Consider the following 27497-nt stretch of genomic DNA (forward strand, 5'->3'; position numbering starts at 1 on the left):
AAGTTATCCATAGTTACTATCCACATAATATGTGTGCTTTAAACACCAGCACTACAACATTACTTATTTAGTTTAAAATGTATCAATACCTATAAACGTATAGGTACATGTTATATCTAACGTACGTTCGTCCCACGCTCTCCGCGCTAACTAGATCTATGGGCGGGTTTTAAAAGTCCGCGCTCCGCCCGCCCCATCGTACTTTGCGTGGTAGCAGCGCTGCTAGTGGTTCCTGAACGAGCACCTGCACTTTTGGCGTGAGTAGAAGTTTTATTTTTCTTTTTTTAAATGCGTGCAGCCAGGATTTTGGATGTTGTAAATTAAAAAATTAAGAATAGAATTTGTTTTGGATATTTAATCAGATTTTTTGAAAAATAATGTTGTAGGATTTTTCAATTTTTAATTCATAATTTATGGCATAAAAGCGAATAATACAATAAAGTTTTAAAAACGTAGTAAGGAATTTCCAAAAGTTTTAAGCATCAAGTGTAATTTTTGTAATACAAAAATTCAAATACAAAAATAATGTATGATTCAAATATTCTTTAAAATTGTACGATATGAAGTGAATCAAGAACGTAAAACTAACTTTTGTCGTTACTTTGTGGCATAATCTCTGTATAAAATGAGTGAAATAAATATCTATCTACAAATACAAATACAATTGAATAACTTATAAATCCTAATAAATATAATTAAGTGATAATAATATTATACTAACTAAAACAAATAAAGCAACAAGTAATTCTTACATACTAGATCGAAAACTTTCAGCATTTCTTCGCTCGAAGTATTCTTATTTACGAAAAATATTTTTTTACCTCAATATTAGGTTAATTTGGTATAATAAAACTCTAATTTTAAAATAAAACTCTTTTGTAAGTAATCATTGGCTATTAAATGCATTTTAAGAATGTTCTCATTAAAAGTTAATTTTTGGTGAAAGATTGTAGCCACCAGTAGCCACATTGTATTTTAAAATTAATAAAAAATAACAACCAAGTTCTCCAACTTCATATACGGGTTTTTACTATAATATTTATTTTCGTTATAATATGAGATAAAGTACCCACAATATAATAGTTTGTGAGTAACTTTCTTAACTTTAAAAATAGTAGAATTAACGTCATAAGTTGCTTCTTTTAAAGGTGAGCGATGTGCAAAAGTTGTGGCATAGATTTTCATAGAATTCTACGATATATTACGTTTTATTTAAAACATCTATAAAATAATAAGAAAACATCACTAATTCGTAATACACATCATCGCTTTTTGCTGTTTGTGTGTCTCTATACTTAGATCTTTAAAATTACTACTTAGATTTTAGAGTGATTCTCGAGGAAGGTTTTAGTGTATAATTTATTTATTTATTTATACATTCTTTATTGCACTTAAAGATAAAAAAAAAACAAGAAATACAAACACTTAAATATAACTTACACTAAATACGGCGGTCAGGTAATTTGTTAACGTTAAGACCAAGCGGGTGAAGCCACGGGCGGAAAGCTAGTAAAGCATATACGGAAAAATAGAGGATGTTATATTGTTTAAAAAAGAAAATCTCTGAGGCTATAGAATTTATATTTCTCTTCAATTATTATTTTAATCTATTTCACGCAACGGGACTTGTTTCTTGGTTAAATCTTTAGAAAAGTAACAATTTATAATACACTAGCTTACCGCCCGCGGCTTCGCCCGCTTTGTCTAAAACCTAATAAATTATATTCTTGAATCACTCTATCTATTAAAAAAACCGCATCAAAATCCGTTGCGTAGTTTTAAAGATTTAAGCATACAAAGGGACATAGGGACAGAGAAAGCGACTTTGTTTTATACTATGTAGTGATAAAGAAATAGAAAATGTTTAGTTATGTTGATAACAATATCTCAATCAAAAGTGAGGCTAAAATAAAATCCATTTTACTTTAATATATTTATAGTCCTTTAATTACAGTTAACAATTAATGAATAATAATTAGGTAATACAGTTCCCGTTCGGCATCTGTAATTCTCTGTATTTACTTAAATATCTCTATTGACTTAAAATTTCATTTCGGCATATTCAAAATGTCCGTAATTAGGTAAGTTAGTTGTAATAATATTGTTAACTAGCGGTCCGCCCCGGCTTCGCCCGTGGTACATATTTACGTTTTCTCTACATAAGAACCATCATCGTACTTCAAGGAATATAATAAAAAAAGAATTATCGAAATCGGTTCAGCCGTTCTCAAGTTATGCGCTTACCGACACATTTTGCGATTCATTTTTATATATAAGACTAGCGGTCCGCCCCGGCTTCGCCCGTGGTACATGTTTACGTTTTCTCTACATAAGAACCATCCTCGTACTTCAAGGAATATAATAAAAAAATAATTATCGAAATCGGTTCAGCCGTTCTCGAGTTATGCGCTTACCAACACATTTTGCGATTCATTTTTATATATAAGAAGATATAGATAATAATATATTATTTCCATTGAAATAAACGAAGAACATAAATTCACTAAATAATCAATCGTAGTGTAAATTCACTTTAAATTTGATAAAGACAATTCTTTTTCTCATTACAACTAAATTTAAACAATTCTGCGAAATTTCAAATTTAGCATTTTTTATCGCATTAAAACAATGATTTTGAAAATTTAAAAATATTTGAAGGTATCGGTATGAGTTATGAATTTTACAAAGAAAAATATATTTAACACGCTAAATACGAATGATACGTTAAAATTATAGTTTATTTTACTAATTGTCGTTAATATGCATTAAGTTTGTACAGCAACATGTCCTCCGGTTTCAGGATTTATGATGCATGTCAGTTTCACGTTTTGTCAACCTTACACGAATTCGCGTTAAAACCACAAACTAAAATATAGAAAGACTAGCTTTCCGCCCGCGGATCCGCCCGCGTTTTCAAAGAAAAACCAGCATAGTTCCCGATCCCGTGGAATTTCCGGGATAAAACCTATCCTATGCGTTAATTCAAATTATCTTGTATATGTGTGCTAAATTTCATTGTAATCGGTTCAGTAATATTTGCGTGAAACAAACATACACATACACATCCATCTTCACAAACTTTCGCATTTATAATATTACTAGCGGTCCGCCCCGGCTTCGCCCGTGGTACATATGAAAAATAGATGTTGGCCGATTCTCAGACTTACCCGATATGCACAGAAAATTTCATGAGAATCGGTCCACCCGTTTCGGAGGAGTATGCAGACTAACATTGTGACACGAGAATTTTATATATAAGATAAGTAAGAAAGGATAGGATAAGATAGGATGTCAAAGGACTGTATTAACTTGGTATTAACATTAAAACTGCGATACTAAATTCTTAAAAAAATAAGGACATGAACATAAGTCTTTTTATTGGAAAGAAAAAAAAAATTATTTAGTGTTAATTATCAAATTATTACAATTGCTTTTTTGTTATAAACCTGGATACATTCTAGAAGCTTTACAATAAACACACAATGTTTTAATAGTTTTAGCACAATAAATATTTAATAACACTTATCTATTACAATATTCCATTATCATAAAGCTTAAAGCTATATAAAAATGGATTTGTATTGCTAATAGAGATTCATAAAGAGCCGTTTACTCATATGCGTTCATACGAATGAAATTGGATTGGTTTGTGCGCGTCGTATTTTAAATTTTTGTTTCGCAAATTCGTATAAAATATGGGAACATTATTCCAGAATATTCTTTTGCATGTACCATTCACTTTATGAATGGGAAAATTTAGATATCGATGTTAATGTTGTGATAAAGTAACTCTGTAAAGAAAAAGGATCAAGGAATAGATAATTTAACATTCAACAAGTTTAAAACTACCTACCTATCTAAATAAAGTTATATCTACTCTCCTTTGACATAAAGTGCATATTAAATACATAAATAAATAAATATTTCGGGACAATTTTCACACATGGCACGATCTGATCCCATACTAAGCTTTCGCTTGTGTTATGGAAACCAGATGGCTGATAAACATACATATATAATTTTAAATAAATACTTATATAGATAATTAGCACCCAGACACAGAGCAAACATCTATGTTCATCACACAAATATTTGCCCCGGGTGGGGATCAAACCCACGACCTTTGGCTTGGAAGACAGGGCCACTACCAACCAAGCCAACCGGCCAGTCAATTTAACTTAAACGTCAATTTATTGTTTAAATTTATTATTTTAACGGAAGGTATGTGATCAATTTTGTGAGCAGTCAATAAAAAGAGCCTAAACAGCAATTTATATTTTAGAAATTAAAATATTTTTAATCACACCAAATGCGACATTTTGAAAACTAGACGTATTCACATGAAATTCGTTATTATACATACTTATATGTATGAGCTACACAGAAGAATAATAGAGTTATTGTTTCGTACGAAGTCGTGGATAATTATCCACGATTTCTGGAATCTGCTATTTATGTAAAAAAACGTTCAGAGAAAGTTCAACGGATCTGAAACTTGTCCTTAATAATTATGGTTTAGATTCACGTAACTACGTGTGAATTTAAAAATGCTTAAACGAACAAATTGCTAATTTATTCAAGGATCAATGTTGACTTTAAAGACTTTTAAGTATTCATATTATTGCATATTGTTCTACGTAATTTCTACAAACATCAACGTTAATTTGCAATTGAGATCCGGGCTTTAAACTTCATTTAAATTTATGAGTTTATATGGAAAATAATGATTGGAAATGTACAGTGATTTAAAAACTTAGTGACATTATAAATACCTATTAAGTGTGCTTTAATTTGTTAAGAACGATCTATACCTACCTGTTACGGTGAATTTACATAAAACGAGCGAATGCTCATTCTAACTACTAACTCAATTCTTATAACATGGAGACCTACAAATACCTAAAAAACCGGCTGCTAGCTAAGGCTTCTCCAAATTAACCCTAACGATTTCCCTCTCTTTTATATCCTTCTCCTTTCCTGAGGACAGCAACACATCCACTTCCCAGTGGAGTGGATGCTTATGGGCGGCGTGTATTGCTTAACACCAGGCGACGCGTCTGCTCGTTTGCTGTCCTATAGCATAAAAAAAAATAACCCTTTTATGTCAAATTATTTTGGTGTAAAAAGGCGTAGAGCATTCTTTCGTTGTTCTGTGCGTTCGAAAAGATTATATGCAATGTACTGAATACGAGTTGCTCTAGCTCTATGTTCGTTTGATGTAAACGCAACGTTAGATGACTAACGATTATTATACAGGTAAAAATATCACATTGTTAAATTTAAGGAGAGTTGAGTTACAAGTACCTACAGAAAGACACACTCTGTCTTCCTTGTCATGACAGGAATAATGTAACTAACATTCCTCTGCGATACATTAAATTATATATGGAAGATATTTAAAAAAATGTATGACTTCTTGCGAAGCAATGTTCCCATACAACTGGGTCCTTGCTTTTTTAATATAAACGATAACCGAATGGTTTTGATAGTTTAACTAACTTTTCATGAGTTTTTAGAAGTACTCTTATTTCTTGCACCGTTGCCATTACGTTTCTCAGAATATACGGCATTCATATTTATGCCCAAAATATATCAAGTAGAACTTTTTACCAAACAGATAACCTACAAAGGGTTACATTGCTACGATTTCTCGGGATTTATCCAGAGATAAAGATCAGTATCTATATTTCATTGCGTGAATTATACTTTCAAAATAGCAAAGGGAGTTCCCACGCGTCTCTCTGAATGTACGATTTTTTATATCATTTATTAAAGAAGTAACCTAACTTCAAGGCCGATAAATAACTGGGCACTCTTCAAAACATTCATTTCATATTTATGTTTATTGAAGACTATTTTTAAGGAAGGGTATTATTAGATTACGTTGTGCTTGCTTCATACAATTTTCGTGGCTTTGATTTGACAATAATTATATTGTAGGTGCCTAATGCTTATGTTTAGGAGTAAAAGTTACATATTAATACATACATACACACTTACATACTTTATAATGTTTTGTAACGATATTATCTTGATCCTGTATTTTGTTAAAATGAACCAGCAAGAACTAGAAGTATTTTATTTCAATATTAATAAATTTAAAACATATTTTAAAGGTTATCGTGTTGGAATTGTCAAAATATATTACGTATCTAATGGATCTTGAGCACTTATACTGCAAGAATCGCTAAGGAATACACAGCATTTGTTATCTGTAAGGCTATATTCCTCCCGGGAGTGTCGCGACTGATGTGTCAATTGCTATATTGTTCTTTACATTATTGTTCATCCATACTAATATTATAAATGCGAAAGTAACTCTGTCTGTCTGTCTGTTACTCAATCACGCCTGAACTACTGAACCAATTTGCATGAAATTTGGTATAGAGATATTTTGATACCCGAGAAAGGACATAGGATAGGTTTTATCCCGGAAATCCTACGGGAACGGGTTTTTCATTGAAAACGCGGGCGAAGCCGCGGGCGGAAAGCTAGTAATATTATATGATATTCTGTAACGATGCATTTAGATCAAACGAACGAATGCTCATTCTAACCCCACTATGTCAAATTCTTTTAGTGTAAACAGGCGTAGAGCATCCTTTCGTTGTTCAGTGCGTTCGAAAAGATTCTATCCAATGTTCGTATACTGAACAACACTGAATACGAGTTTATTTTTGGTATACATAAAAAATCGTTTTAATAGATTTGTAGAGAAACGCATCAAGATGAACGGTGAGTTTGGAAAAAAGAAAATAGAAATTAAGATTACCCAATTTACCTTGCTAGCTAAAATTATATACATTTTAAATATCACAGCCTATAAATTGGTATACCTTAAGTTTTGGATATTGAAGGGAAACTATTATTTACTGTAGCTAAAGGTTACTATTGTTACTAAGTTATCTAATTTGGGAACGATTCGTAGATGGTAGAGATATTGAGTGAAAATGATTATATTGAAATTATTTTTTTTATAAACTTACGAAAAATTCAATAAAATATATCTTCTTATAATTTACTAGCGGTCCGCCCCGGCTTCGCCCGTGGTACATATGAAAAATAGATGTTGGCCGATTCTCAGACTTACCCGATATGCACAGAAAATTTCATGAGAATCGGTCCACCCGTTTCGGAGGAGTATGCAGACTAACATTGTGACACGAGAATTTTATATATAAGATTTAATTGTTTTATGTTTGGTTCTGATAGATGAAATAAGTATTAATAAAACAATAACTATATGAAATTATTTTAATGAATTGTAGAGACGTATACCTAAGTTAAGTTGAAGTATTAGGGTGCACTCACACACATCAGTCACCGTCAAGTCACCGATGACTGATCGGTGACGGTTTGTGTACGTATCCACAAACACCAGTCGCCGTCATGTTGTCCGTCAGTCACGTCGCCGGTTTGACTGAATCATTGAACACATACATCAGGTTAGTCAGTGATTAGACGTGTGTCACGCTAGAGAACATGTAGCAATTATTGACGGTAGCACGACGCTGACTGAACTGAGACGTGACGGCACCGGGTGAGTGGGGATAAAAGTATGATACATGTATGGAAAGATTATTTGACGTGCCTGACCGGTGACGTCACTGATAGATTTCGTGCTGGCGACTGTCGTGTGGGAACAGAGTCATACTAGAACTATTGATACATATTTTTTTTTAATCCTGTCCGGTGACGTGCCGTGACGGTGACTGATGTGTGTGAGTGCACCCTTATTGTATGTATGTATAAAAAAAAAAAGCAAAAAGTATGTATGTATAAAGGCAACGGTAAAAATTTTAACAAATTCCCAAACAGATGTATATCAACAAGGATTTTGTGATGCTTACATAAATTTGTTTTATTTTCAAACCTCCAGAACTTTCGCTTACATTGTTTTAAAGAATAAATTGTAATACGTATTTATAGTCGAAGTTTGGAATTTTTCATGATTTATTTTGAAGTTAAAGGATTTTATACTTTTTTCTGAATTGTTTATGGCGAATGTTAAATTGTGTAATTGTTAATTAAATGTTAAATGTTTAATTGTTAAATTAATTTTAATTTTACATTAATTAATTAATGTTAACTTTTTACTTTATGTTAGTAATCTTATTGCATAAAAATGGAGGTACGACACTGGCGTTTATAATATGGTAGATTATATGTATTATTCATCATATCTATGTATTCTACAGTAGGTATATAGATTATTATAGGTACGTATAGGTTATCTATAACAAACAAATAAATTTGGCTACTTTAAATCTATTTTTTAGCAATACGTCTTCATCTAAAAAAGTACGCCTGACATAAACATTGAGAATCTAAAGGGTAAATAAATCACTTAAGACGACCTACAAGCGTGATTTGTAATAAAACGCGTGTAAAGTCGATTCAATGGCATTAAACATTATCTCTATACACATGAGTACATTATTTGTCACTTTACGACAAAAGCCTGGCTGCTTTACGATGTTTTAGTATTCATAATATCAACATAATATGGCCGTAGAGTTCATGCTTTCGCGCCAAAATGAAGACTTGTGATAAAAATTTTATATCACGCTTTTAACTATTTGAATCAACTAAGCTTGTTTAGATGTTCACTTACAGTACCTAAGTAACCTGTGTACATGTGAAAATTAAATACTGTATTAGAATGAAAAGATAGATGATTTATTTTATTATTCAATGACAATAATCTAAGTAGAACATGTTACTAAAATTGTTATATTATTTAAACACTGAACATTATCGAAATACTAGAGCCAAAACTTTTTCATTTTCTTCTAAAAAATACGTACAAAACAGTATATCTTTCTATTACAAAAATACAGATAAAAAAGCGTTTACATTCAAAGACTTTAACCTGTAACTAGGAAGTCGTCAAAACAAATATACAGATTGATCGGGCGTATTTGGTGATCCATTTATATACCCACATGTTGACAGAGTGACTTCGAGCATGAATCTAATCAGATTGGGACCAGCAACAACTAAGTTAACTATTCGTACCGGTCGCGGTGACCAGAATAACGTGACCCCTGCATCGTGTTGATTTTGGAAATCTGTCTTTCCAATGGAGTTCACTGTGGAAATCTACTAGGAAATTTAAGACTTGATAAGAACGTACTTCAAAATAATAATAACTTATTTAATAAGAAGCGAATTTCTTTAAAATAGGACGTCTATTATTTGGTAGCGGAGAGCGGGGATGAAAGTCACATACCTATTTATCTTTTTTTAAGTAACTTCCAAAGTACGTTGTTTAGGAATGATATTTGTATACCAAAGGATAGTGTAATTATTCAGGTACAAAAGAAATACACGTATTTTTGTATAATATTATCAGTTGTAGAAATATTTTGTATTGTAATTTCGTAGTAGATATGTACAATTTGTGTCCAAAATATTTGTGACCTTTCACTTGCTTCGTTCTTCTTTGTTCTTGCTTTCTTTTCAAGTTTGTTGCTTCGTGTTTCTTTGTCTTATTGCTCAGTTTACTCTTATTTATTTCTAGTACCTACTAATAGTTAGTGGATAGCTAGCTTCTGGTATTAGAGGTTTAATTACTTTTTAAATCATATTGGAGACAGCAAAGCCTTAGCACTAAAGGCAGGTTTAAAAAAATTTCGTTCAGAAATTTCGAAACATACAGATTTAATTAGATAATTGTCGTTTAACTTTTTAAAATTCTTGATTTTTTATTTATAAATAATATATTACATATATGTACATTATTTTAGAGTAGCATGAATTCAACGAGAGTAAAGCGTCTCTACAGTCTACACCCAACATTAAAATTAACAATTTTTGGAGCGTTGCATTACTTAACTTCAAGGTTATCCTTTTAAAATTATTCCTCTCTCGGGATAACCTAAATCTAAATATGAAACTACACGGTTTCGCGCTTATTATAATTATTTACTTTGTTAACGTGGCTAGGTGCCTGTGCCACTCTCTTGGATTTATATTTATCTTATACACTAACAGTCTTACTAATAAAAACATATTATACAGTTGTTAAACATCATAATACTTATGCAATGATTAAGGGTTGAATACGTGTTTATTCATAACTTGACTAATAACCAATGAGTAAACCTTGTATAATTATATAATTGTTATTACACTTACTACTGGCAACATGTTGTGAACGTTCTGAAACCTAAAAATGTTTATCGAAACTTGAAAATAATTTCATATTTTTTCGCAGCAATTAATTATTATAAATATTAAAATAGATGATAATTAAATTAAAAAATAGTCTACGATGCAAAAAAGTAAAGTAGTTGATTAAATCTGTTATTAGAATAACATGGGATAAACTGATTTGAGGACTCAACTTTTATGCTAATATGAATGAAAATTTCCAACTCATAGCTTTAATTTGTATGAATGTTATTTAATTACTATATTTTAAGAAATCTTAATAAGCGTTTCTGTTAATACATATATTATTCGTTATAAAACAGGGAAAAATATTCTGCAGCAACATTGTAGTATAAATATATATCATTTATCAATTTATTTTGTGATTGATAGTTTCAATTTGAAAAATTGATTGGCACACCCACTCTATTCTCACTTTGTAAATTAAAGACTGACCGCAATCAATAAAAATGAAATGAAATTAATATAATTCTTAGATATTTTTGAAATTAACGGTTTTAGTAAAGATGCAAAGAGATATATAAATTATATACGTATATAAGTAAACAAAGTGGAAAAATAAATCGAGTTAGTAAATAGTACATTGAACTCCAATTTATACATTTAATATCAAAATTTGTCTTTCAACCATAAAAGATTAAAAATAGACAACTTTCCCTCAACTTTGACCTAATATTTCGATTCATTAAAAGAAAGTCCAAAGGTCATTTCATTCCGTTGAACAAAATCAGATGTAACAGCAGATACGTCATCAAAGGCCCGAACACGTGGAAGATACAATCGGATCTGCGGTCACAAACATGTGTTGCGAGATTTTGCACGTTTGTTTATTAATCCATTACGTATAAAGTGTATGACAGTTATTGGAATCGGAGATTCATTTTGATAATTGGTGTGTGAATTTGGTAGGTATTATAATAAATTGATAGTGTTTTTAATTCAATTACAATGATTGTTTACAAAGCTACGTAAGATTCTACCATAGATTACTAAATAGGTTACTATCTACCTAATTCAAATTTGAACGTAGATTCGAAAATTGACTTTTTTTTTGAAGATTTAACGGCCAGGCGAAAATTGTCTAAATATTACAAAATATGAAAAATACAGATTCAAAATTCATTCGTTCATCATTTTATGAAACATTTATATTGAATACAAGTATTTCTTTCAAACAATTTATAAAGCGTTTCCATTAATTAATTTATTTTTGGTTTACCGTTCACAGGTTGACGTAAGTTAAAAGCTTAATTGAACTTTTAATACGGGATAATAGCATTAAGTTTTATGGACAATGTGCCGAATTTTACACAGTGTTACCGACTTTAAAATAGGATAGGATTTTGTATGCGGTTTATCAGAACTTTTGAGAAGGTGAATCCGATGATTCATATTTTAAAGCTGCATCTCATAATTTTTAAGAGGATCGAGATTAGACACGAAGTTTAACTGAGTAATTTTCTTTTTTGACTTCCACGTTTGTGACTGTTCTGATTTTTATTAGATTGGTGTTGCATGCACAAAATACTATAATATTTGTTTTAACTTTTTTTTTAATATCGGTTAGTACATCATAATATGCCTATATTAGTAGTTGTAATAATGATTAGATTGAATATAAAATTAACGACATTTGATACATTTTTGTTTCTAAGATTTGAACAATAGATATTATAATTAATTTCCCTTTTGTAATGAACAAAACCTCGTAACTTTGACCACGAATTGTTTTATACGTAAGTCAGTTTTCTTTAGTAGCCATTATTGATGAAGCCTTTTTAGTTCAAAGTAATTTAACAAAGACGTTGTGCGTTATTTTATTTGTAAAAAATATGTTATAGATTTTAAGTAATATGAATAGAATGTTAAGATTTACTATGAGTACCTAACATATTTATAGACTATGCAAATAATTCGTGAAGACTTGATACTGGCCATTATAATTTTGTTGTACAAAGAAAAAAAAGTAGAGCAAACGTCATATTATTATTCTAGTTTTGGCGGGAATAATAAAAATCGCTGTTTACACAAAACAATATAACGATGTTATTAAACCATTTGCCTACATTTTTTTTAATATATTGTGAGTTAAACATTATTTTACATTTGATATTTTGTTGCAGAATTAAAATGGCGCAGAACCTGTTGGCAGTCTCTATCATCGCAGTGCTTGTAATTACAGTTGGAGTTAGTGCAAAACGTAAGTTTTTTTTATTATATTTATTTCTGTAAATCTATTATCTCCAGATTCAGTCTTGTTTATTATAAAATCATGATTTTGAACAAGGAAGCTGAAATGTAAATAGACAATTTTTTTACAAGCCCTTGATTACATATCTTTACTTAGGTATATAAATAAGTTTATGCTTTTTGATGAATAATAATATATTTGTCATAGTCTTAAACTATACAATCTCCGATATAATTAAAATGAAAACTCATGCATGCTAAATAACCTTCAAGAAATGATTACAAGTAAGATTTGTTGATATTAAAATACACGATCGCACAATACATTCTCTCCGCTTGATTAGACCTTTACAAACTGAAAATTACTTAACTTGCGAGTTTTCGTAATGAGACAAAACCCTTCATTTGTGGTAAGGGATAACAATATATTTGGAATGTATAAAAATAAGATTGAATACAAAATGTGTGGGCGAATTACCGGTTTTTGTGTTAAGCTTTTTTTTAATTCATTATGCTTTTAATTTGAAATACATATTATTTAACGTTTGAAACTCCAAAGAAACATTGTGTTTGTGTACCGCGTATTCGTTAAATTAAACTCAAAGGATAAAGTTTTAATATTTTATTTCTTCTTTATGAAATTGAAATGGACATTTTTATAATTTATTTTATTGTATTTATTGTTTATATCTGACAATATGTACACTTACACAAATCAAATGCAAAATTGGCTCGTCTTTTCTTAGTTTAGCCGGTGTAAATTTCCTGCATAAGGAAAATCTACTTACTAGATATTTGCTTTTAAAACCAAGTGAGATTGTAAACAACGGGCAAAAGTTTAGATCTAAATGGAAGTTATTATAGTTAACTTTCACAACTATTGTTTATTCTAAGAATCTTACGTCTTTACCAAATGATGCCTCTAAACACACAGAGATTGTTTTGTGTTAACAAAACTTTGTACTTACGTAAAATATGTTTAATTATATGTTTTATATAATTTTTTAGGTTTGTGTAACAAAAAACAATATATAAAGATGAAGTATACCTTATAGAATGCCACATTTTACGCCATGAACTTTCAAGTTTAAACAACATAAACTCAAACATTTATTTATTCAAAAAGACTTCTTCTAGAAGCATTTTTCAATCATCATTACATATTTTTAACATTTACCACCGATTCGGAAAGCAGTATCCATGGAGAAGAACCAGCAAGAAACTCCATAGTTGCTCTTTTAAATTATATCAATAACTATTGAGAGCATTGCATTAGTTCAAACTTAAAAGCGGTGGTTTCTTATAAATAAACCAAACACATTGTTACAGCATTATTCGTTCTATTTTGTATTGTTACCTCTTGCTAGTGCATTTTACTTTTCTTCACGTTTCACTAGCTTTTAGCCCATGACTTCATTGCACTTATTTCGTGACTGTATTGATATACCAATGACCATTGCTTATTTTCCTCCATACCAATTTTTTTTTTAAATTTGATAGTTATCTATATGGTCTATATTAAGGTCTAATCTTCATAAATCACACAGAGGAAAATGCTTAGTCGGTTGAGTGAAGTACCTATGTATGCTCATGGTGAAAAAATAAGATGAATTAGTTTTTCGAGAATAGGACGAAAGATATTTTTACATCCGTGATCTATTCGGTAGGGTTTTTTTATAAAATTAATATACCTACCTCATTCGTGATTGAAATCCATACTAATATTATAAATGCGAAAGTAACTCTGTCTGTCTGTCTGTTACTCAATCACGCCTTAACTACTGAACCAATTTGCATGAAATTTGGTATAGAGATATTTTGATACCCGAGAAAGGACATAGGATAGGTTTTATCCCGGAAATCCTACGGGAACGGGTTTTTCTTTGAAAACGCGGGCGAAGCCGCGGGCGGAAAGCTAGTATAATATAAATTAAAGATGAGGGACCAAAATAGATACCTTTTAATCCTATACTTTTGAAAATCACCTTATTTCGACTTAAGGAAAGTCGTTTAAATCTTACGTCTTCAATCCTTCATGGATATGGGATTTCAACTCCCAGATGTAATTAGTTCCTGTAAAGCATTATTAAGAAACGTGTTGGGATATTCGAGATCGAGCGAATGAAAACTGTAGAACCAATAATTATTGTTAACTAGAGGTCCACCCCGGCTTCGCCCGTGGTACATATTTCGCAATAAAAGGTAGCCTATGTCCTTTCTCGGGTATCAAAATATCTCCATACCAAATTTCATGCAAATTGGTTCAGTAGTTTAGGCGTGATTGAGTAACAGACAGACAGACAGAGTTACTTTCGCATTTATAATATTAGTATGGATTACCATTAACGATGTAACATAACTATAGGATTTTCCACTTGTTGAAAAGGAAGAATGTTTTACATGTGTTTTATATAAAATAAATATTCAGACCAATTAATTAAGATGCTAATTGTCAATACGTAAAATTAGTTTATCTATACTTATATTATAAAGAGGAAAGGTTTGTAATTATGTATGTATGTATGGTTTTCACGCATAAACTACTGGACCGATTTCAATGAAATTTAGTACACATATAGAGGGTAACTTAGATTAACACATAGGATAGGTTTTATCCCAGAAATCCCACGGGAACGGGAACTATGCGGGTTTTCCCTTGAAAACGCGGGCGAAGCCGCAGGCGGAAATCTAGTTATCTAATAAAATTATTTGATGTGTTCAAATCTGTTTTTCGGTACAACGCGGTTTCCCTATATCGAACTACTAGATTTCCGCCCGCGGCTTCGCCCGCATTTTCAAAGGAAAACCCGCATAGTTCCCGTTCCCGTGGGATTTCCGGGATAAAACCTATCCTATGTGTTAATCCAAGTTACCCTCTATATGTGTGCTAAATTTTATTGTAATCGTTTCAGTAGTTTTTACTTGAAAGAGTAACAAACATCCATACATCTATACATCCATACAAACTTTCGCCTTTATAATAGTATTAAGATTAAGATTAAGATGTATTTAGTTTAAACTAAATGCTTTTTTATACGGTTTTTAACTGTAACTTATAAAAAAATCAAATTATAAGAAATATTTAGAGACGATAGTGTTATATTACGATGCGTGTTCCTCCTATTAAACATAACTCAGCCAGCCTCTTATACTGAGCCGAAACTTTTTCAAGTAACATCACCTCAAGTACATGAGGATAAAAGTTAATAAACACGTGTGTTATCTGTATCTTTGCGAATTTTGTGTACGAAAGACGTGTTGTTATCAATTTGGGAACTTTGCAACTGCCGCGTTAACCAGGATTTGTAATCGGCGTTGTTTTTGATCTTTTTAAAAAGGTTGAGTTACGCAATTTCTATTAAAGTGGAGAGTTTTGAATGCATTTTTTTATAGAACATATTTTGTGTGTAGTTTTGTTGTTTTAAAGAATTGTGTCAAATTACAATACAGTATTTTAAGTACTTCCGTTCACGTTTAGTTGGACTTTAGAGACAAATAAAACCAAAACATTTATAATCAATCGAGGTAATTGACCATAAAACCATAATATATAATATATTTTTATTTATTTTATTTATTTATAACACTTCATTGTACAAAACAATATAGGAAATGTGGTACTAATTAGTGAGGTACAAAAATTTTGCACAATAGGCGGCCTTATTGCTACACAGCAATCTCTGCCAGGCAACCTGGTAGGAAAGGAAATGTGAGAAGAATAAGGATATAAAATATATTGTGACAAATCCTTAAGATTTTGCAAGAAACTCTACTCCAGCCAAGATAAATGACCTAATACTAAATGCTAGGTAAAATGTCACAGGTTTTTACCCTACATCAACACTATTCGTTGTTCTACGAGTAAGTCACTTTTTGCTTTGTCCCTTCCATGTCGCTGATTTTGAATCACCTATTTTGCTCATAGACTCTCGGATGAGATGCTTTTAGGACAACTTACGATGTACGATTTTGACCAGGTCTAGACGTAAATAGAATTTCATGCGTGTATTCATAGCATCTTAATTGATAATAATTATTAATCTATTTATTAATTCTCTTTAGAATTATTAATCTTATCATTCAAAAGAGAATGCAGCAGCAGTTCTATATTCAATAATTTTAATATATTAGGTATTAGGTACTTTAAATTCGATATTTTAACATCTGTTAATCACTTTAATGGATCTTTACAGTCACTTTGATGCTTTGATCAGATTTGTCGGCATTATTTTGGCACATTTCAAGTATTTCCACATTTACCATGATTGACTTTGTTGAGGCTTTGAGAAACTAAATGTTAAATAACATATAGCCTTTACAGAATAATTTTTATGTCCACTTTACTAATAGTAATGTTAATTCTATTTTATTGAGCGTCAAAGCAATTGCAAATACATATAATTCACGACTCGTCCTTTTTCCATACATTCAAGCAATAAAACTATAGTCTCTGCTTGCAATTTTTCCCTTGTTTTTCCACTTCCTTAATGATGTTTTAGCAATAGCATTTTTAATCTTTAGATAATTAGGAACTGCGCTTTTTATGTGTTATTTGGTATAGTGTGGTAAGAGTTATGACGTATATTTTTATAGAGCATTTAATTAAAGGAATTTTATTTTACTGGTGTCGACTTTTTTATGATTTTAACATTATTTTAAAAGTTACATTAAATATACATAAAAGTTGTGGGCGACCAATTATTTAATTACTAATTTAATTTATCCTGTTTTGTTTTTCTGCAGATGATGGTTTCTCTGATGAGACATATTTTATAGTTTTTCTAAGAAATTATTATTTTATCTCGTTTGACGTTGAAGAGAACACAGATCCCTTTTTAAATTAATTTAACGATCCACCTTATTACATACTAGCTTTCCGCCAGCGGCTTTGCCCGCGTAAGTAGTTAAAGAACCCGCATAGGATTGGGATTTCCGGGATAATTCCGGGATCCTATATCCTTTCTCAGGTCTCAAGCTATCTATGTAGCAAATTTGAAGTAAATCCATGCAGTGCATTTTGAGTTTATCCCGGACACACAAACAGACATAGACAAAAATTCTAAAAACTATATTTTTGGCTTCCGTATCTATTGCAGATCACGCCCCAAGTATTCTTTAAAAAAAATATTCAATGTACAGTTTTGACATTCCTAAAATATTGCAATCTCCATCAACAATTATGTTTATTGTATCAGCAAATCAGCAATATTTTGTCAAGCGAGCCCATTGATTGTGTAACATCGTTCGTAACTGGATTAAGTGCCAAACCGTAAGGTTCGTTAGAGGTACAGCTAATCCGACAGTCACAAGCAATATTAACTATTATATAACGCATACAATGGACCACAGGTTTAAATTAATCCTGGGTATTCCATTTGCATTATTGTTCTAGTATTAATACGTTTATTATTCGCCTTTGCACTATGTTTATTGTGGTCATATGTTTTATCTTAATAACAGTGCAGTTTAAGTTAGAAAAAGTAGTTTAAATGAGAGAGTAGAGAATATTTAGGTAGGTAGGAGGTGGTCGTGGAAGAATTCCAACCAATATACCCGCGGTTCCATCATTAAAGCGGCTCGACGGAACACAGTGGGGTTTTAGTCGGTAAGAATCCGACATAACCCACGGCTCCTTCCCCGGGAGCCGTGGGTATCTTTGGAAGATTTCCCCACTTTAAAAAAAGGTAGGTAGGAGGTAATTAGTCGTTTTTGTGAAATATTTCTGCTGTATCAAAAATATATCTCTGTCTCAATGTTTTCCCAAAGCAAACAAAAGTATCCCATTGTACCCGAATTAAAACAGTATTTTCACGTCTTAACATTACCATAGGTTCTAATACGTATTGTGTACACAAGGTCCCAGTAAAGCATATGTCCAAATAACGCCCTGTGTACATACGTTGAGGTTAAAAATGCTGTTTGCAGAATTGATATAGTGTTCCAAGGGAGGTATTAGAAGTACGAGTATTAGCTTAATTGTAACGTACAATCGTTGCTATTATAAAAGTTAGTTTTTGTGATATTGTTTTCATTATTCTATACTAGTATAATATTATAAAACCGAAGAGTTTGTTTGTTTGAACGCGCTAATCTCAGGAACTACTGGTCCGATTGAAAAGTTCTTTCGGTATTAGTTAGCTCATTTATCGAGGAAGGCTAACGGCTATCTTTACTCAAAAATATCATCACACTAAGACCAATAGGAGCGGAGCAATGCGGGTAAAACCGCGGAGCACAGCTAGTTGTTAATAAATAGCGTAATTTGTAGTCTATTACTAGGTAGGTACTATTATTAGAAAAATATAGATTTAACTTTTTGTTGCAAATTTAATTTAAATACAATTCATCTGATTTAAACAAAACTTTACCATTAGGAAGGCTTCATCTTTGCAGAGAAGCCAAAACTACTTTTTATCCCGGGTCAACGCAGGTTAAGCTGCGATGTGGTTCGTCGGAAATAAACATGATTATGAACTTATTTATCCTTAAGTATTTTAATTTAAAGAGAAAGTTTAAAAGAAAGACTATTAGAGTTTTTATTTCAGAATAATTCACGTTAGTATTTTAAATATAGAGTTTTTGTTTATTTATTACACTTTTAGTTTTTACATGGTAACTACTCTAGTTCTTTTTGTTTGGTGCGTATGAAATGAAGAGTTACTGAGCTTTTTAAACTTTTACGGAAGTTGAGAATATGAATCGACTGTGTAAGGTTTTTCAGTCTTTATGATTTTTTTTTTATGTTTAATTAATTTAAGATAATGATTTCTATGCATTTAATTTTATATTTATGGTGAATAAATGATTATGATTATGATTATTTCACTTATAATAAAATTATATACCTAGAGTACCTAAATACAGCATGTATGAATATTACGAAATTTTGCGTTATGTGAACTTTTAACCTTTAACGCGAATTAAATATTTTCAAAGAGGCACGAGATTATACACTATAAAATAAGTTAGGAATATCATCTTCAAGATGTCATATATTTTGAAATATAATTTAGTAGAAAAATTTGAAAACTTGCAAACTTTTTATAACTCAGAACGAACTTTAGTCATGAATAAGTAATATGATTTCAAATGAATGACAGTAATCATTTAAATTTTAAACATTACATCTAGTTCCTGAACATTTTATTAAACTATAATACTACTTTATTCTTTTGAAGTTAAAAATGAGAAATTATTTTTATAGGGCCTTAGTTATGAATGTTTATGTTGAAATAACGATAACTTTGATAAAAGATCTAGGATTTACAAAAGCGTAATTAATGACGGATTATTTTAATGCAGAAACCGTAACTTTCAGCTCTGATTGTTTCAAATAGTCTTGTTAGTTTATATGAAACAAAAAAGCAATTTATGTATGTTCATTATTTTAAAGAGTAACGAGGTAGGTACGTAAAAGCCTTTTAGAAAAATTAACTCCTAATGCTTTTGATAAAGATTAATATTATATGGTTTTATTAAAAAACAACGAAAAACTTTTTTACGCTATACTTATTATAGTCCGTTTTCTTATGGGAAAAGGTATACATTTTTGAGTAAAGCATTGCCATTTGGTACGAATGTTGTACTCGTCCACCTAAGCCCAAATCGCCTGGTAGCCAGTGTCTACTCCCCGGCAGAAGGGAGGGAGGGGGGGTTATAGAACAGAGCGCCCGGCGCTCGGAAAAAAAATTCTGGCGGATTCATTTGGCCCTTTGTGTCGAGTTTGGTGTCGTTATCAGGTAACTAAATGATTCCCGATTCATTCCCCATACCAGTTTTTTAGGGTTCCGTAGCAAAATATGTCACAATCTTTAAAATAATAAACTTTTGGCAGTGGCAAAATCCAAACAAACCAGTATATTTTTATATTTTTGTATGAAACTTGGTTTATAAAAAAATACTGTCTGAAGGGCCATTTCATGCAGATTATAAAAACATTAACTTGTTACATATATCTTACCATTTTCAATGTGAAATAAATTATAGAAAGTACAGGAACGTTCGTCAGCGCAGCGTAGGGGACGGCTAATAGACCCGAAAAATAAGCAATAACATAAAACAAAAACCAGTCAAGTGCGAGTCTGACTCGCACATCGAGTGTTTCGTACTTATTTGTCCTATACCATGTTATCTTGTCTGGTAGGACCTGGTTAACTGATACACACACACTTTCGTCTTTATAATATTAGTGTGATTTTTAATCATCTTTAAATTATAAATGAAGTCAGGTAACATTGTTAAAAATAAAGATATATAATAATAGAACGTTTTTGTATTAATAATAATGACAACCACCACCACAATTACATAATTCGGTACATTTGAGCTGGCGTATAAAACACTTCAATCTGGAATTGCAAGATTTCACGCACCGACATCTTATCAATTCAAAGCTTCTCTTTGAAAAGTTTGTGATTACAATGCATGATAGGTAAGGACGGTCACGATATTTTAAGGATACTCTTATCCAGAACTTATATATTTTTTTTAATTATTATAAGTACATGTTTGTTTTTCACATTGTACCCCGCTGTGACAGTAAATGAGGGTCGCAAACAAATTTTTAACAAAAAAACGACAAAAACGGACAGGCAAATCGAAAATTTGCCACCCACAGAAGCTGCCCTTAAACAACACACCTTAAGGGCAGTTTTACAGGCTGTATATATGTATTTAGGGACCTAAAAAAATCAAAATATTCCTTGCCCATCTGAAATAAAAAGAAAAGAGAAGCTTTGAATTGATAAGATGTCGGTGCGTGAAATCTTGCAATTCCAGATTGAAGTGTTTTATACGCCAGCTCAAATGTACCGAATTATGTAATTGTGGTGGTGGTTGTCATTATTATTAATACAAAAACGTTCTATTATTATATATCTTTATTTTTAACAATGTTACCTGACTTCATTTATAATTTAAAGATGATTAAAAATCACACTAATATTATAAAGAAGAAAGTGTGTGTGTATCAGTTAACCAGGTCCTACCAGACAAGATAACATGGTATAGGACAAATAAGTACGAAACACTCGATGTGCGAGTAAGACTCGCACTTGACTGGTTTTTGTTTTATGTTATTGCTTATTTTTCGGGTCTATTAGCCGTCCCCTACGCTGCGCTGACGAACGTTCCTGTACTTTCTATAATTTATTTCACATTGAAAATGGTAAGATATATGTAACATGTTAATGTTTTTATGATTTGCATGAAATGGCCTTTCAGACAGTATTTTTTTATAAACCAAGTTTCATACAAAAATATAAAAATATACTGGTTTGTTTGGATTTTGCCACTGCCAAAAGTTTATTATTTTAAAGATTGTGAAATATTTTGCTACGGAACCCTAAAAAACTGGTATGGGGAATGAATCGGGCATCATCTAGTTACCTGATAACGACACCAAACTCGACTCAAAGGGCCAAATGAATCCGCCAGAATTTTTTTTCCGTGCGCCGGGCGCTCTGTTCTATAACCCCCCCTCCCTCCCTTCTGCCGGGGAGTAGACACTGGCTACCAGGAGATTTGGGCTTAGGTGGACGAGTACAACATTCGAACCAAATTTCATTGCTTTACTCAAAAATGTATACCTTTCCATACAAGCATGCCCATAAGAAAACGGACTATTATAACTAAACTGCTGTGTATTGCATCCCTACTAATATTATAAATGCGAAAGTAACTCTGTCTGTCTGTCTGTTACGCTTTCCCACTTAAACCTCTCAACCGATTTTGATGAAATTTGACACAGAAAATCTTTAGACCCTGAGAAAGAACATAGGCTACCTTTTATCAAAACACCACGCAGGCGGAGCCGCGGGCGGAAGCTAGTTTTCAATAAAAGCGACATTTCAAATCGTGATAGATTAACAAATTACTGTTTTCAGAAACTTATAAAGTTTACTACTAGACTTTAAGTTTCGTTATTATTAAATCTATACATATAATAAATCTGTAGAAGGGTCAATTCTGTACATTGAAAATATTGAAAAAAAAAAATGTTGTGTGGTTTTATGAAACCACGGTAAAAGTGAAACTGTTCGAACGGTACGAACACTGCTTTGTGTAGCGCATGTCGCGTGACGGTCGGCTGCCGAGTAGGTATACCTACTCGGCAGCCGCGATACACGCGACATGCGCTACACAGACCAAAAAGTTTGAGACGATGTAATAAAAGTTTCACTTTAAATAAATAGTCCCCTACTATATTATATAGTGTTGGGGTGTTGTACTGGATCGATACCAAACCCAAATATGTGATAAAAAAAATTTTTGTCTGTCTGTCTGTCTGTATGTGAAGGCATCACGTGAAAACTAACGGTTCGATTTCGATGAAACTTGATATAATTATACCTAATCATCCTGGGCATAAAATAGGATACTTTTTATCCCGGAAAAATACGTAGAAAAAAAATAAATCTTAATTTTTCCGCGCGGACGGAGTCGCGGGTGGAAGCTAGTCTTAAATATATAAATTATTATTATTAAATCTATGTAATAAAAATAAATAGCTAAATGTGTCGCTACGCGTTAAAATCGAGAGCGGTTCGACCAATCCTCGGCTTAATTTTTTTATGTTATTGCAAAAGGAGAGAAAACCCGAATAAGGGGTAATAGGATATAACTTCTTCTAGCTAGTTATTTATAGAAATAAAAAAAGGTATACGTGTACTAGAGTACACACATAAGAAGTGAAACTTCTTTATGACCTTTAAAATGTCATGAGTATGGCGTAACGCAAAAATGTCACGCGTACGGCGTAACGCAAAAATGTCACGCGTACGGCGTAACTCTATGGGCGTAACGCAAAAATGTTACACTAAATTTTTGTCCAACCCCGATAAAGAAGTTTCACTTCAATAAAATAGTATTCTAATGTTTCATTTATACATATTATACGTAATGTAGGCCATGGACGTCTCGACTATTGTGGTTATTGTCTGCAAGAATTAATTTCCTGTAGATGTCTCAATAGAGTAATTAGGTTATTATAAGGTAAAAGCGCGTCCGTTTTGCATTTGCTTCGTTATTTTTAGTTTAGTTTTTATTTTAAAGAAATCTTTATAGTGTTCGTAAACTTTAATGTCGATTTAATTGAATCATGAAGGTATGACGATCAAATAATCAAAAATATTGATTATTTGGAAAAATGCAAAAATTATTAATGAAAGAGAAGAATTCATACTTTTATAATCTGATATTATGTATATAAATGAAAGAAACTTTTGTGTATGTAATGGTAATAAGTAGATAAATTATAAAATTAAATATTATAAATACATTAATATTTATTTACATGAAAAATTTTTTTTTAAATTACATTCTTCATACTTACTAGATTTTTTTTAAGTTAATCGTTATTTTAAATGAGCGTGTAGTCTAGTCAAGTCTTTCATTTGGTTGTATCATCGTATGAAATCACTATTCTGTCGGTTTTCAGAGCTTTATAAAGAATTTATAAATATTTTTTTTTATTTCCGCATATATAACGAAACAAACGAATGTGCAGGAAACAGGGACGATGTTTGTCAACATTAACATAATGCGCCATGAATACTTAAATTGTCTTTTTAAATTATAACGGACTAGCTTGGCGCGTAAATGATTCTTTTAATTGAGCTTTTTATGTTTCATTGTATTTTTAACCGACTTCAAAAAAAGGAGGAGGTTCTCAATTCGACTGTATTTTTTATAGTGAACATTTGTTATTTGGTACTGCTGTTACATCGCAATCCTAAAATCTAAAAATTGCGGTGATATTTTCAAATTTCTGATATTTGTAAAGATGTACATACTATGATTCTGTCGCTTTGTTAAAAATTAGTTTGACTTTGATTATCAGTTTATAAATCTATCTAACATATTATAAATAAATACCTCTTTAATGCTGAAAATATATTTGGTTACTAATAAAGTTTTTTTACAGGTGGATGTTCAGCATTTGGTCACTCTTGCTTCGGTGGTCACGGAAAAAGGTCTGGTGATTCACCCATCAATGTAAGTTGTAGAATTTTGATTATTTATTAATTTATATTTGCCTCGTCTTCTCTATATAGAAATAGAATGAAACAATAAAGTATAAATGTATCTCAAAATATATAATATTACATCGTTGATCGAAGAGTTACATAAAATATTTGCCCTAATAAACAAATTGACCTTTGGAACTTGCAAGAAATTTCAAGGGTTTTAAGTATGTCTAGTTAATAGACCTTAGCCAATAGCCTAAATAGTTAAATACCTCTGAAAACATATTATAAGGTTACGTTTATAGATGTACCGAAGCGTTTTGACAATGAAGATAGTATGTTATATTTTTTGTCTCTACATGAATACTGTATCCCAATAAGGGCCGATTTTTCAATGCTTGGATAAAACTTATTCGTCGAATAATGTATAAAACTACCATTTTAAAAACGTATTCTAATTGCCCGTATTTGACAGTTTACGTGACATTTTAATATTATCGTGTAATACTTTATTGGACGGATAAGTTTTATCCAAGCATTGAAAAATCGGCCCTAAATGAGAGTTTATTATTAATAATTAATTATTATCCCTATAGGTATACAAACGAGAATTAAATTCCACTTACGAAGAGTTTTTAGTTTCTAAAAAAATATCAGGTTACTTTATTGATTCAAACGTTGAATTAATATCACCAAGATCATAATATAATATTTCACAAGTATAAAAAATAAAGTTATTATTGGCTACTACAACTTTTATATTATCTTAAAATAATATAATCTAATAGTGAAATAAAATTTCAAAAAGCACAAGTTATTAGTCGACTCCCGTTTACCAGCCAAGGTCGGCGGTCACGTGATATATCGGTAAACATAACAAACAAACAAACTTTCAGTTTGACTTGTTGATCGCCATCGGCTGAACTGTAATATGCAACTATTTTACTTATAAATGTTACAGGGAATTTGAGGATAGGAAAATAATTATGTACCTAATAATTATATTATGTCATAGCTGCTGTAAATCATAAATGTTTATCTACCTATAATATTATGCCCTTGTTCTTTACAATAACAGATTGTTTTAATTGGTCTGTATTATATGAATAATAAGTAATCAATTATTCGTCATCTATCTTGAAGTCTTAACAAGTGCAATATTTACATAATATAAGCAATACGACGCCACATAGTACACGTACCAAGGACCCAGACGTCCAGGGTTCGATTACGAACATAAGAAAAAAATAGTTCTTGGTCATTCAGGACGCATAAGGCTAAGGAAAGGCTAAGGATTAAGGAACCTAGATGAGGTTATCTTACTTGTTCGTAGACAACATCGATCAGTAAAACTAAAAAAAGACGTGTGGCACTCGGGGACTGCCACGGTAAAGCTATTGCATGCTATGCCTTCAAGCCACACCTCCGCGCCCGTCGGAATGGGGAACGGGAGGTTTTTCGTTACGCAATTTCTGGATTCGGTCCCCGCGTTCAAGGCCCGCGATAGAAGCTATGCAATAGCTTAAAAATTTAGTTCGTCCGCCACCTTCTTTACAAGGGGAGGGGGCTTTTCTATGAGAGTCTATATACTACAATGATTTTTGTAATGTCTCCATAGCCATCCAGCTCAGAGCTAATGGGTCGTCAGCTAGGTCAGGAAGAAACTGCCCCACATCCCGTGTACCCTCACTCTGGTTACGGAATCCTGCCTTCTGGTGATGACATCATACCTGTAAGGGATGGTGGTAAGGATATAATGTTTTTTGAGTGTTTTTGGATAGTAAGGTTATTAAAATGAACTTATTCTTAAATATTTTGAAAGTAGCCATATAAAAGAGATGTAGAGCTGTTACTTTTTTTCATAGGTACATAATGCAGCTGATCATTCCATCCTCTAGAATCTAGAGAGTTTTAATTCCTATTGTACTGTAATTTAAAGAAATAATGTTTTCCTTATGTTATTCAGCTTTGAAGGTTCTTGCTGTCGAACTATAAAAAAAATGTGTGCGTGTACTAGTGTACACACGTAAGAAGTGAAACTTCTTTATGACCTTATTTATCAAAAAATAATTTACTATATGCAACTTTACAGAAATACGTCGAATCACACGTGGTAGGGATAAGAAAAAATGGCGCGTAACGGAAAAATGTCGATAAAGAAGTTTCACTTCAAAAAAATAGTTCGTCTTATGTTAATAATTCAGATAATAATGTAGAGACTAGTTTTGTCTCAGTTTTCCGAGGATAAAACTGCTTACTGTTATAAATATTTAGGTAGTCTTGTTGTGTTTATACAAGTATGTACTAATTATTGTAATACTCAATAGGTGTTTACGACCGAGAGGACAATGGTGTGCGAGATGTTATGAGGATGAAGCTGCGGAACATCGTAAAACATTGGGTATGTATGTAACTTACAAAAAAACTATATTACAATAAATGAGATGTAAGCTTTATTAAAAAAATAAGTAAACGAGTCTAATCGTAATATTTATATACCACTTTAATGCGAATTGAAATAGAAATATATTTTTTGTGTCAGGTATCGATTCCTTGTAAAATGCAAGCTTTCTTAAAGCAAAGCTTGCAGTGTAGCGTGTTACTTAAAGGAATTTCTAGTGTTTTAAAATTGTATAAAAAAAAGCGTGTCTGCCGAGCACAGTGAAACTTCTTTGGCAAGATTCGAGATACCAAAATCGTTGCCACATTCCATAACGTGACGGTTTTGTCATGACGCAACTTTGAAACTTTTACTTTCAACGCACTTACAGAAGTTTCACTTATAAATGTTTATATTTTTTAATTATGCAACATAAGTAGTAATTTCAAGTAAATATTTTTTTCTAATATATTTATAACTAACTAGCGGTCCGCCCCGGCTTCGCCCGTGGTACATATTTCGCAATAAAAGGTAGCCTATGTTCTTTCTCAGGGTCTAAAGATTATCTGTGCCAAATTTCAACAAAATCGGTCCAGTAGTTTATGCGTGAAAACCATACATACATACATACATACAAACCTTTCCTCTTTATAATATTAGTATAGATATAATATTTGTTTTCAGATGGACAATTTCCGACGGTCGCAACAGAATGAAGACGGGTATTATATCGAGACATTGTAAATTACGATCCCTTCATTTTAATAAGAATTTTATGTATAATA

The 27497-nt window shown here is 31.5% G+C and overlaps 1 protein-coding gene across 1 annotated transcript; it reads left to right on the top strand.

Moving 5' to 3' along the window:
- Positions 1 to 215: 215 nt before the first annotated feature.
- On the top strand, positions 216 to 27497 carry CCHa2 (neuropeptide CCHamide-2). The gene is made up of 6 exons (XM_090101738.1): positions 216 to 257; positions 12300 to 12376; positions 24290 to 24360; positions 25951 to 26077; positions 26660 to 26733; positions 27397 to 27497. The coding sequence occupies exons 2-6, from the start codon at positions 12307 to 12309 to the stop codon at positions 27454 to 27456; spliced, it is 402 nt and encodes a 133-aa protein (XP_089957864.1). The 5' UTR covers positions 216 to 257; positions 12300 to 12306; the 3' UTR covers positions 27457 to 27497.

Source organism: Colias eurytheme, chromosome 5 (genome assembly GCF_061535395.1).
Source record: "Colias eurytheme isolate Ceu_HAF_F1 chromosome 5, ilColEury1 Martin Lab GWU primary, whole genome shotgun sequence".
NCBI classification, from domain to species: domain Eukaryota; kingdom Metazoa; phylum Arthropoda; class Insecta; order Lepidoptera; family Pieridae; genus Colias; species Colias eurytheme.

What these genes read in the sequence shown, in the direction of transcription:
- CCHa2 (XM_090101738.1), top strand. Translation starts at nt 12,307, where the DNA reads ATGGCGCAGAACCTGTTGGCAGTCTCTATCATCGCAGTGCTTGTAATT. An exon ending in AGTTGGAGTTAGTGCAAAAC is followed by an intron (nt 12,377 to 24,289) that starts GTAAGTTTTTTT and finishes GTTTTTTTACAG; the next exon opens with GTGGATGTTCAGCATTTGGT. An exon ending in CTGGTGATTCACCCATCAAT is followed by an intron (nt 24,361 to 25,950) that starts GTAAGTTGTAGA and finishes ATGTCTCCATAG; the next exon opens with CCATCCAGCTCAGAGCTAAT.